This window comes from Sinocyclocheilus rhinocerous, unplaced genomic scaffold (assembly GCF_001515625.1).
Source record: "Sinocyclocheilus rhinocerous isolate Xijiao unplaced genomic scaffold, SAMN03320098_v1.1 scaffold4467, whole genome shotgun sequence".
Taxonomy (NCBI): domain Eukaryota; kingdom Metazoa; phylum Chordata; class Actinopteri; order Cypriniformes; family Cyprinidae; genus Sinocyclocheilus; species Sinocyclocheilus rhinocerous.
In genome coordinates, this window is record NW_015656161.1 from 151,339 (window position 1) to 163,619 (window position 12,281).

The 12,281-nt window shown below is 36.3% G+C and overlaps 1 protein-coding gene across 1 annotated transcript in view; it reads right to left on the reverse strand.

Moving 5' to 3' along the window:
- The window catches only part of LOC107719680 (dymeclin-like), a 72,405-nt gene that overhangs the window by 45,255 nt on the left and 14,869 nt on the right, over window positions 1-12,281 (reverse strand). Inside the window, exons 7-8 of the mRNA XM_016527160.1 lie at window positions 11,387-11,512; window positions 7,697-7,836 (exon numbers count right to left, since the gene is read on the reverse strand). Coding sequence (XP_016382646.1) covers window positions 7,697-7,836; window positions 11,387-11,512 — 266 coding nt within the window. The remainder of the gene's footprint in view (window positions 1-7,696; window positions 7,837-11,386; window positions 11,513-12,281) is intronic.

Below are 12,281 nucleotides of genomic sequence, written 5' to 3' on the forward strand. Positions count from 1 at the left end.
TAAATATATATATATATATATATATATATATATATATATATATATATCAGGACTCGACACCTTTAAAACGGCTTTTGCAATGGTGACGCACTTAAAAGATGTCGCTTCAGGCCAGAAGCAGAGGAAAAGTGTAGTGGACAACTGGACATGTTAATGGCTCAAAAAAAGAGTTTCTTCTGCCTCAAGAGCTCCAGATGTAATCTAGAGAGTCTAGCTCTCTTTACAACATCACAGTCACTCCTTTTGTTCGGTTTGAACAAGCACACGTTTTGATGGTTGAAGATTAAAAACAAAAACTGGGGCCACAATGAAGAAAAAATGATTAAACAAATAATAGCAAGTAGATGGAATTTGGTAAACGATAATAGGTGCAATGTGTGCACCTTTTCATGCGCTCTTCTGTGATGTTATTTTTGAATTTATTTATTTTTGAATTTATTATTTACATTTTTAATATTATCCTCCTTGTATAGTGACTTTTATTTTTTTCTATTATTTATTATTTATATTTGTTTATATTATACATGCGTGTGTGTGTATATATATATATATATATATATATATATATACACACATACATACACGCGCACGCACGCACACGCACACACACATATATAGATACATAATATGTATAATTCAGAAATACAACAAAAATGACTCATAATTTAAACTTTTTACATCATATTAATGATTTAATAATGCATTTTGTCAAAATAATGACTTGATGATATCAACCAGTTAAGTTAATTGTTGCACAAGCAGAGCAAGTCATTACATTTTATCATGCACAATAAGACCAGGATCATGCAATAGAAAATAATTTGGACGTCATGTTGACTTGAACGTTGCGAAAACAAGATGGGTTGAAAGTTTTCCATCTAACAATGTTCAAACAGCAGGTCGCTGATGAATAGTAATTGATTTTAAACAGATTTCCAGTTACTAATCATTCAGGCATCACATCGGGTCGGAAAGAGCGAGAGCGAGAGCGAGTGGAGATGGAAATGAGATGCCGGTCTCCACGTCTAATCACTTGTGGCTGGACATCGCGGCCCCACCAACAGACTGAAGCAGAGCCAGGATGCTAACAAACATCCACCACAAATAAAACTACAACACTGGCAGAAAACGAGTAAGGAAAACTCCCAGACTCTGAGAAGACTGATATCATTAAGACACTGATAACATTAAAGGTCACTGGACTGATATTATTGGCTGCATCTATCCGTTAGGTTCCTCATGACATCATCATGTTCCGAATGAATTGGAACTGTGATGAGGTCACGACAGACGCCACGGCGACCTCAGTCGACCAATGAGAGCGAGCGCAGTCGCCAGAGCAGACTGTAATCTACTCATCAGAGCCAATCAGAAGCCTGTTATCGCTCGCAGACACACTGACACACTTTTATGACGGGAAAAATTATGGATGAAGAACACATCCCTTTGATTAGCACACAATCTCTCTCATAAGTCTCTTAGTTCACTGTTTGTCCTGTGTGTGGTCCTTTTCTCTCAGCACAGATATAATATTACAAGAGTGAGAAATACACTCATATTTCATACCTTTCATAGCATTTACAGTTTATGTTACTTGCTTAAAAAACAATCAGGATTTAGTTGTATGACCATTTCTGTGCCTCTTTCAGATTATTTATATAAGAAAAAAACATATAAATTAGTGCCCATGCCCACTAATATATATTGTAAGAAATCATGTTTTGGTAAATCATAATTGTGACATTAAATTTATGACTTTGGTAAGTGATAATTATGACAGAAAAAGTCACTGCTTACAAGCTCATGACTTTTTATCTCATAATTTCAACTTTTTATGACTATTATGATTTTCAGCATTTTGTCTTATGCTGGGCTTCCATAATATATGTGGTAAAATTAATGATATTCACAGATTTGAGAATAGCATTACAATGCATAATGCATAATATATACTCAAATTAAAAATACTAAATAACAGGGGGAAAGGCATATGCATTATCCATTGTAAGATTTAGAAACAAAAATAATAAATATTAATTAATTATTATTTTAAAAACATTAAGTTAATAACTATTAATATTTAAAAAATATTAATTATTTTAAAATATTGAGTATAAATATTTATTTATTAACTATAAATAAAACAAATATAAAAATATAATCTAAATTATGTACAGTAAATTACGTACATAATTTATATGTAAAATATAAAATATGTACAGCAGTTTGAATGCCCTGGAATTTTTTTTTTTTGTTATGCTACAGTAGGTCTACTAAAAACACAATCTGCACCAAGTGTGTGTGATGTGTCTTAACTCTCCTATGTTTCTGCACTGCAGATGCTCTGGGGGTCTCAGAGTGTGTGTGTGTGCGCGTGTGTGTGTCCTGGGGTTGTTATTGTGGGCTGTGTTAACAGAGCTGCAGATAAATGAAGACATCATGGCTGCCATCCAGCAGAGCTGAGAACACACACACACACACACACACACACAGAGAGAGGGGTTTTCCATGCCACTAACGCTGTCAGTACATAAACAGGCGGCTGAGGGTGACAAATGCTGCTGCTAACTTCCACACACACACACACACACACACACACACGTCTACGTCCTCCTGTAAAAGTCCCTGTGGATCTCTCTCGGAGCATGTCCATTCAAACTCAGGAGCGTCTGATGTATTACTCATTATAAAGTCTGAGGGAAACATCAGATCCAGAAAGAGAGTCTGATTCAGACAGCAGAAATCATGGAAGTGTCTTGTCTTAAAGAGACACACAGGCTACTGTAATTTCACATCTTGTGTTCGTTCCAGAAGTAAAAATGCCATTAAAAACTCCCACAGAGCAAATTATTTAGCAATAACAACAGATATGTGGTTACTGAGTGACGATTTATACTTCTGAAGCAATATTCTGCCAATTTTTGGTAAATTCACTGGGCTCAGGGAAAAACTTCCTTGCCATGTTGTATTGAGCATCTGACAATCTCAAAAATTTGACTAAATATTGATATTTTCCTAAAAAAGCAGTTGTTGAGATGAAGGCCGGTCTTTAAATGAGTGAAGAGGAAAATAGTTTATTCATGCAAAGCCACCTGTCAGACTAAACACAGGACAGGACAGGTCAGTGTGTGTGTGTGTGTGTGTGTGTGTCAGATGAACACATTCATACTGTCACAGTCTCTTTAGAGAGAGTATATGTGGCAGTCAATGTATACATCAACATTGTCAGGATTCCTGCAAAGTCTTCTGCTACTTCCTAACACTGGGCTCCTGTGTGTGTCATGTCTGACTGGACTACTAAAGCACTTCCTGTCTGCTGCTATAAGCCCACCACTACTTCCTGTCACCGTGATTTCAGCAGCAGACAGTGTGGTGTTTGATCAGGCACAACTTGCCACCATCATGCTGAGATGAAGCCAGCATCACTATGGGGTTCCTAAGCTGTTCTGAGTTGTTTCTAGGGGTTGCGATGCGGTTGCTAAGGTGCAGTTTCTGGGGGTTACTAAGGTGTTTCTAGGGAGTTGCTCTGCAGTTGCTAAGGTGTTCTGAGTTGTTTCTAGGGAGGTGCTATGAGGTTGCTAAAGGTGTACTGAGTGGTCTCTAGGGGTTGAGATGCAGTTATTAAGGTGAAGTTTCTAGGGGGTTGCTAAGGTGTTATGAGTTGTTTCAAGGGAGTTGCTATGCGGTTGCTAAGGTAATATCAGTATTTTATAGGGATTGATAAGTGGTTGCTAAGGTATTCTGAGTGGTTACTAGGGCGTTGCTAAGGTGTTCTAAGGGGTCTATGGGGGGGTTGTAGGGGGTGTAATAACTGTTGCGATGCAGTTATTAGGGTGTAGTTTGTAGGGGGTGGCTAAGGTGTTATGGAGTTGTTTTGAGAGAGTTGCTATATGGTTGCCAAGGTGTTTTGAGTGGTTTCTATGGAGATGTTAGATGGTTGCTAAGGTGTTCTGAGTGGTTTCTAGGGGGTTGCCAAGGTGTTCCGAGTGGTTTCTAGGAAGTTGCTAAGTGGTTACTGTAATGTTCAGAGTGGTTTCTAAGGAGTTGCTGTTTGGTTTCTAGGGAGCTGCTATGTGGCTATCAGTAATTAAAAGAGTTATCAGTAATATTAGGCCAAAAATAATTTTCTTTTTCTCTATCATTCTTTACTTCTATCATTCACCATTTCTCTCTCTCTCTCTTTTGCTGTAGTCTGAGCTGAGACGACACTAATCCTGAACACAGACACAGTGACGGCCTTGAGACTTACACAGCACAAACACACAATAGCAGGATTCTGTTAATGCCAGACACAAGTTCAATAACTATTAAACGAATGTAATGCTGAAGTGTTAAACACGGATTGTTAAAGGAGCTGTTATTCACACAGATCGAACACACAAAACAACATCAGAATATTTCAGATATACCATGGTATCACACTACTGTACCATAATGTACAGTAAATATTTTAAATCTAGAATTGGGAATCTCATCTATTTAAACCAAGTATATTATGTTATTCATATTTAATTTACATTAAAAATATTAAATATTATTAATTATATTTTGAAAGTGAATCTCCTTTGTAGGACATAAAATGTGTTGCATTGTGACATTTTTAATAATGTGATATTAATAAAGTGATTTTCTCCACTGAAACTCATTAGTTTAATGAAATTAAAATAAACAATTCAATAATGAAACCAAATCTAACTAAAAATAAATATTAAAAAATAAAAATTATAATTATACATCATAGCAGGATTATTGCCTTTTAAAAATGAAAAATATTAAATAAAAAAGATAAAAATGTATTATAATAAGAGAATCAGATAATTTAGAAAAATTTTGGCTTTATTTTCTTATGTATAAATATAAATTTATAAAAGGCTTTATTTTCTTATGTATAAATAGTAGAACTCTATTTTTCATTTGATTTTGGTGTGAAATGGGATCTGAACATGTTTTTGTGAGATACACCATATTTGGTCCGTCTCAGAGAGGGGAAAGAAGAGAAGTGAATGATTACAGACAATCATAAGAGACATTCAGTAGCCCAGCCCAGGGAAACACAGAGACTCCAGGATCTCCCATCGGCTCAGGGAAACATCAACACGCCAGCTTCACACAGATCAGATCACCACCCTGATTTATCAAGCACAAGTGTTTCCCAGAGAGCATTGCTCTCTAAATACTATCATTTATCTCTTTTTTGGGGTGGTTTGGTGTGACGTAGCTCTCAAACTAGCAAATATGTATGAATATGTATCGTTTTATCCATTAAAAACACATTTGCACTGATGAAATAACCTGACGAGCACAACTTTATTTCAAGTGTTGACGGATTTCCTATTGAAAAAGGAAGTTTGGGCAAATAGACATGGACTGAAAGCCAAAAAACTGCTTGACCTTCAACATTGCCCACAATAATACATTTTGATTTATTGTTTTAATATATAGACAAAATGAGGTTATCCATCACATTCCTGTTTCTAGAGCAACTCAAATTTAGCAAAACGACCATAAGCTGTTTCTCAGACAACAGCGGTACATTTATAACCGCGAGCGAATGAAACGTCATTGAAAGTATCGTAAACGGTTAAGTCGAGCTAACATTAATGTGATCCAGAAGGCTTTCCGGCACGTGTAATTCCAGAGGGACGGATTGTGGCCGTCTAATCCTGCCTGAATCTTTCCATCCCGCTGCAGCGGAAACAGGATCAGGCCCAGAATTCCTACTGTGGCTGACGGGACTGACACACAGGGCTTGTGTCTCCATTTAGCCGGCCTGATTTACCCGTCAGACAATGAAGACACACTGTCTGGATTCCACACACACATTGGGACTCATCTTGGCACTGACTCACAGCTGTTAACAAGCTCATTTTGTATCTTTTGGCCAGTCGGGTGTCAGTCGATGATACATGTAGTTCTAGACTCTAATCACACTTCTGACTAACTGTGTCTGTCACAGTGAAAGAGAATCAACAAAAAGACAGCTCTGTATGAGCACCTTCAAATGAGATCTGAATAATTTACTAGACCTCAGGTTAGTTTTCATTTAATTCAGCAGTGGTTGGAATAGTTTCAGTTTACTTTTTATTGCATGCTCTGGTTTTCTTGTTTTTCTAGTTTCAGTTTAGTTAGTAAATCGTTTTTATTTCATTTAAGTTTAATAAAACGTTATTATAATTAGTATTAACATCAATTTTAGTTCTATACAATTTTAATATTTCAGATATTTGAAAAGCAGCACTGAAACAAAAATACAAAATAATATAATATCCAATACTACACACACACATATATATATATACAGTGGGTACGGAAAGTATTCAGACCCCCTTAAATTTTTCACTCTTTGTTATATTGCAGCCATTTGCTAAAATCATTTAAGTTAATTTTTTTTCCTCATTAATGTACACACGTATTATATTTATTTTTTTATATTCTTTGACATGATGAGATGATTACCAACGTGAAGTTCAGACAGTAAAGTGTGAACGCTCTTTAAAATGAAAATCAAAGAATATTAAATATTACAAAAACATTTTAAATTAAAACTATTAAATTTTTTTTTTTATTAAACTTAAATTCAAAACTAACTAAGTGAAACTAGAAAAAAGGAAAAAACATAGCATGAAAACAAAACATAACTAAACTGGAATGACTAACTTAAAATGAAACAAAAACTACATTCAAAACTCTAAACTATATTTACTCTGGATAGCTCAATCACTTCATAAACAACTTTTACTTTTATTATTAAACAGACAATTTAGCTTTTTTTGCTTTTGGTTTCATTTCAGTTTTTGCATTTATGATGTTAAACAATATTTTTGTTCATCAGTAGTTTAGTTTATGCTTATTCATGAAACACAAGAACAAATTGTTAGTAAAACCATTCTTATTCGACAAATTACGTGAAAAACAGAAATGCATTCCATTCACGTTTCTTGATTGAGACCCCCCCCCAAAAAAAGTACAAATGAATTAGTTCACAATTGAGTGTGTGTTTATAGGTTAGTATGTCACAGTGAGACAGATGTGAATGTGTGTCTGGTGACGGACAGTCTGTGTGTGTGATGGACACTGGTCTGAATTCAGTCCACACAATGAAGAGTGTGTAACTCAATATTAAGTAAATGATCAAGCCAAGAGTTGAGTTCATACAATGAAACGTGTGTGTGTAACTTCTGCTGACTCGTCTGAGCGAGCCAGACGCCAGACAGACACAACTGTCAATAACACACAAAGCAAACACTCATATGCCTTGGGTTTTGTTTCTGACAGGCCGGTCAAACAAAAGCATGTTTAAAAAAGGCTAAAGCTGGACAAAATGGGCATGTGAATCAGGTGCATGTGGGGATTTTTCACATGCAAATTCAGGAGAAACTGGACTGAAGGGTTTATTTACAACCAAAACAAATATTATTATCTGAAAGAGTAATCAGACCCCGTTCAACCCCTACAGACCCGGACATTCATCTTACAACACGGGCATCATTTAAGCAAATGAGGCTGCTGAGCCATAACCAACAAACACCAGATCATCCAGAGCCAGTGTGTGAAGTTCAATGTTTATATACACCACTGAAGGAATAGTTTACCCAAAAATGAATCTTTTCAGCGAATCAGTTGATTTAGATCTGAATGATTTGTTCAAATCTGGTAAAAAGCTCAAGATGTATCAGATGTGGTGCATTAAACTCACTGGCGACTCCTGATGCGAGTCCGTACAGCAGGCCTCCTCCTTCTGACTGCGTCTGCAACACGTGTGTGGCGGCAGGACATTTCTCCTGTCTGATGAAGTTATACAGCAGCGTCTTCACCAGACGACTCGTCAGAGACAGACTACAGACAAAGAGAGAGAGAATGAGCAAACCGTCTATAGTCAGCCAACTGTTGTGCTGTTGTTAACTGAAATTTAAAAAAAATAATTACTTATTATTGTTATATGTTAATTATTTGAAAAAGTGCTGAAATAAAATTATAAATATTAATTTTAATTTTCAATTTCAAGCTTTTATGAACCCTTACCTAAAAAATTTACTTAACCCCAACTTAAAAAATAGATTTAGGCTACGTTCACACTGTCAACTTTTGGGATTGACAATCTCATTTTCTTTACAGGTGTGAGTCTCGAAATGTCCCGTTCACACAGCAGCTTACAGTTGTGTTTAGAATACTGTCTGTATGAACGTGCAACGGGAGTCAAACCCGTATTCCTTACCAGTAACCATAGCGACAGTGACCAAACTAAAATCAAAGATGGCGACGTCCATAAAACTGAAAGTCGTATCACTTTCTGACACGACAAGAGTCCAATCGAGCTGCGAGTTATTTAGTCAAATCTTCATTAACCAACAGCAGCTTTTAAATTTTGGTGGAGAGCAGAGCATTTGAATCGCGCGCAGAACACAAAACTGACGGGAGCGGCTCCGGTGGAAAACTGACGGGATCTGAAACGTTCAGATGACACGCAGCTCATTTCTCCGTCACTGTAAGTTACCGAAACCACAATAGAAAACATGCAGCACACGGTAGACGCGCGTTTGGGCGGCAGAGCAACTGGACTAGTTGTCCAGTCCTGGTCCGTTCACACAGCGCGCGTGTTCCGAGAATGCGGTTGGGAGTCCTGAAAATTTACTGGTGCGAGTTCGGTTACAGAATGCAGTTGTCACACCCGTAAACAACCGAACTGTGTGTGAACGTAACCGTATTAAGGACTCAAATACAGGACTGACAACCATATTCTGCTGCTGTGTGAACGTGGCCTTAGAACATTAGAAATGTTGCCTTAGCAGTTTAACTGAAAAAAGTTGAAGTTGAAGTACTAAAATTAATAATTTTAATAATAAAAAATGAATAAAATTAATTAATAAAATATAAAGTGAAAAAAATAAATGAAAGCTAAATAAAATTACTTAAAATAAATGAAAATAAAAACTAATAACATTTTTAAAAGTATGTAATAAAATCTATAAAACTAAAGTAATAATAAAAACTGAAGATATAATTCAAGTTCAAAATATTAATAAGTTCTACAATAATAGCATATAAATAACACTAAAATATCTTTCTGATAGCCACTTTTGCATGCTATAATGCTATAAAGTTAATCCCAAGTAAGTTGCTGTCATTCTTTTTAGTGCAAACACGCCTCTTTTCTACGTAAGTTTGGTTTACTGTATGTATGCTTATTAGAGGTCGACCGATAGTGGATTTTTCCGATACCGATAGCTAGGTTGGACCGCACTGGCCGATACCGATTATTTAATCGATAGTTTTTAAAATTGATACTGAACAAAAACTAAAACAGTGCTTTATTAAAAAACAGTACTGAACCATACTAGTAGTAGTAATAATAATAATAATAGTAAATGTTGAAATGAACACACTCTAACAAGGGCAACTTTATTATTATATTATTAGATTTGATACACATTTAGCGTTAGCATCTCTGGGACCCCAAAAATAAAGAATGTCAAGACAAAACATGAAAATTAGGAACATGGCAATGTCTGCTAGACGTCTTTGCTTTTATGTACTTGCGTAGAGTCTGTCTCAGTCCTAAAGACACCGGTGAGGTTTGACGAGTGTTCGTTAATGACCTCAGACGTGCAAGCTCAGCTGCAGTGCTGAAGAGCTAACGAGGGAACTTTAAAAGCTCAGTATCACTGGTGCGATGCAAACGAGCCCTCCGGGTGAACTCAAGCAAAGCTCCAGACGAGAGCATCTGGTGAATTAATGAACACCCTCATTTGCATATGAAATGGCAAGTTACCGAAAACACACATGAAAACACGTAACACACGGTAGACGCGCATTTATGCGCAGAGCGGCTCTCTCGTCTCGCACTGTATGACTTGACAGACAACTAGTTGTCCAGTCCGGTTCCGTTCACACAGCGCGTGTGTTCCGAGAATGCGGTTGTGAGTTCTGAAAATTTACGGGTGTGAGTTCGGTTACAGAATGCGGCTGTCACACCCGTAAATAACCAAACTGTGTGTGAACGTAACCGTATTAAGGACTCAAATACAGGACTGACAACCATATTCTGCTGCTGTGTGAACGTGGCCTTAGAACATTAGAAATGTTGCCTTAGCAGTTTAACTGAAAAAAGTTGAAGTTGAAGTACTAAAATTAATAATTTTAATAATAAAAAATGAATAAAATTAATTAATAAAATATAAAGTGAAAAAAATAAATGAAAGCTAAATAAAATTACTTAAAATAAATGAAAATAAAAACTAATAACATTTTTAAAAGTATGTAATAAAATCTATAAAACTAAAGTAATAATAAAAACTGAAGATATAATTCAAGTTCAAAATATTAATAAGTTCTACAATAATAGCATATAAATAACACTAAAATATCTTTCTGATAGCCACTTTTGCATGCTATAATGCTATAAAGTTAATCCCAAGTAAGTTGCTGTCATTCTTTTTAGTGCAAACACGCCTCTTTTCTACGTAAGTTTGGTTTACTGTATGTATGCTTATTAGAGGTCGACCGATAGTGGATTTTTCCGATACCGATAGCTAGGTTGGACCGCACTGGCCGATACCGATTATTTAATCGATAGTTTTTAAAATTGATACTGAACAAAAACTAAAACAGTGCTTTATTAAAAAACAGTACTGAACCATACTAGTAGTAGTAATAATAATAATAATAGTAAATGTTGAAATGAACACACTCTAACAAGGGCAACTTTATTATTATATTATTAGATTTGATACACATTTAGCGTTAGCATCTCTGGGACCCCAAAAATAAAGAATGTCAAGACAAAACATGAAAATTAGGAACATGGCAATGTCTGCTAGACGTCTTTGCTTTTATGTACTTGCGTAGAGTCTGTCTCAGTCCTAAAGACACCGGTGAGGTTTGACGAGTGTTCGTTAATGACCTCAGACGTGCAAGCTCAGCTGCAGTGCTGAAGAGCTAACGAGGGAACTTTAAAAGCTCAGTATCACTGGTGCGATGCAAACGAGCCCTCCGGGTGAACTCAAGCAAAGCTCCAGACGAGAGCATCTGGTGAATTAATGAACACCCTCATTTGCATATGAAATGGCAGCGCTTGACAGTCGTCCTTCTGTTAACGCCGGTCAGGGGGCCACAATATCACACTGGGACAAACTTCATAAGAATAAAACACTGCGGTAGGCAACAACTTTTCACTTGTATTGGCTCTGGTTCACAAGTTAGGAAGTTTATGATGCATCGCTGGAACTCTGAAACAATTAGATTAATCTATTCAGGTGTGTCGAGTGTCTGTGCCTTACCATTAGTTTAATTTATACTCTTTTATATGATCGACTATACAGTCCATTACATGTACATGTAGAGGTTAAGGCTATAGGGATGTTTAAATCCAACTTGTTTTTTTCCTCACCATCGTCCTCTGGTCAGGTAGCCGTAAATAAGCCCCTCCTTCAGAACCTCCTTATGGAAGAGCTGATAGGACAGCAGCACCAGAAGAGTGGTCACAGCTTCAAACAGGATGTTGTAGGTGATGTCACTATGGAAACGGACACATGACCAACATTAATACAAAAACGTATGTTAATGAGCCAATTGCTGCTGTGCTATACACTGATTTTACCATGGTCAAGAGGGTTTTGACTTTTATAAGACTGTAAAAGACAAAGATGTACAATAAATAATATATTCATGTGAAACAATTCACAATTCAATCAAAACAAAACAAAACCAAAAACCAAACCAAAACCAAAAAATAAACCAAATCAAATAAAGGAAAAAACAACACAAAAACCAAAACAAGACAATAGACAAAAATCAAAAGTAAAAAAAAAAAAAAAAAAAATTTTTTTTTATCTGCTTTTCTTGGCGGTCTGCTGATCTCAGTCAGAAAATGGTGTGTGGTAATCCATTCAAATCTCTATGAAACTCTTCACAGTATCTACAGCAGCTCTGCATTACCATATTAATGACAGGAGAGGGTGGTGGCCTTCACAGGCGACCTGCTGCCACCAATAACACTGACAGTGAGATAATGGATCCGAAACAACAAGGAAAAAGGTGTTTGTGTGAATAGTGCAATCCACTTATATTAACTCTAAACTTCCAGAAGAAAACACAAGTGGAAGAAACTGTCACTCTGACATTGTGCATTACCAGCAAAATATATAGAGCAGGGTAACGGATACAGCACTTAATGAAGGTTTTTACATTCATGGTTCAAGAATGTAAACACCTGCCATTGCAAACAAGGCTGCCAGCTCTCAGAGTAAGCTGCAAGCATGCAATATAATGAAACAGAAAGACAG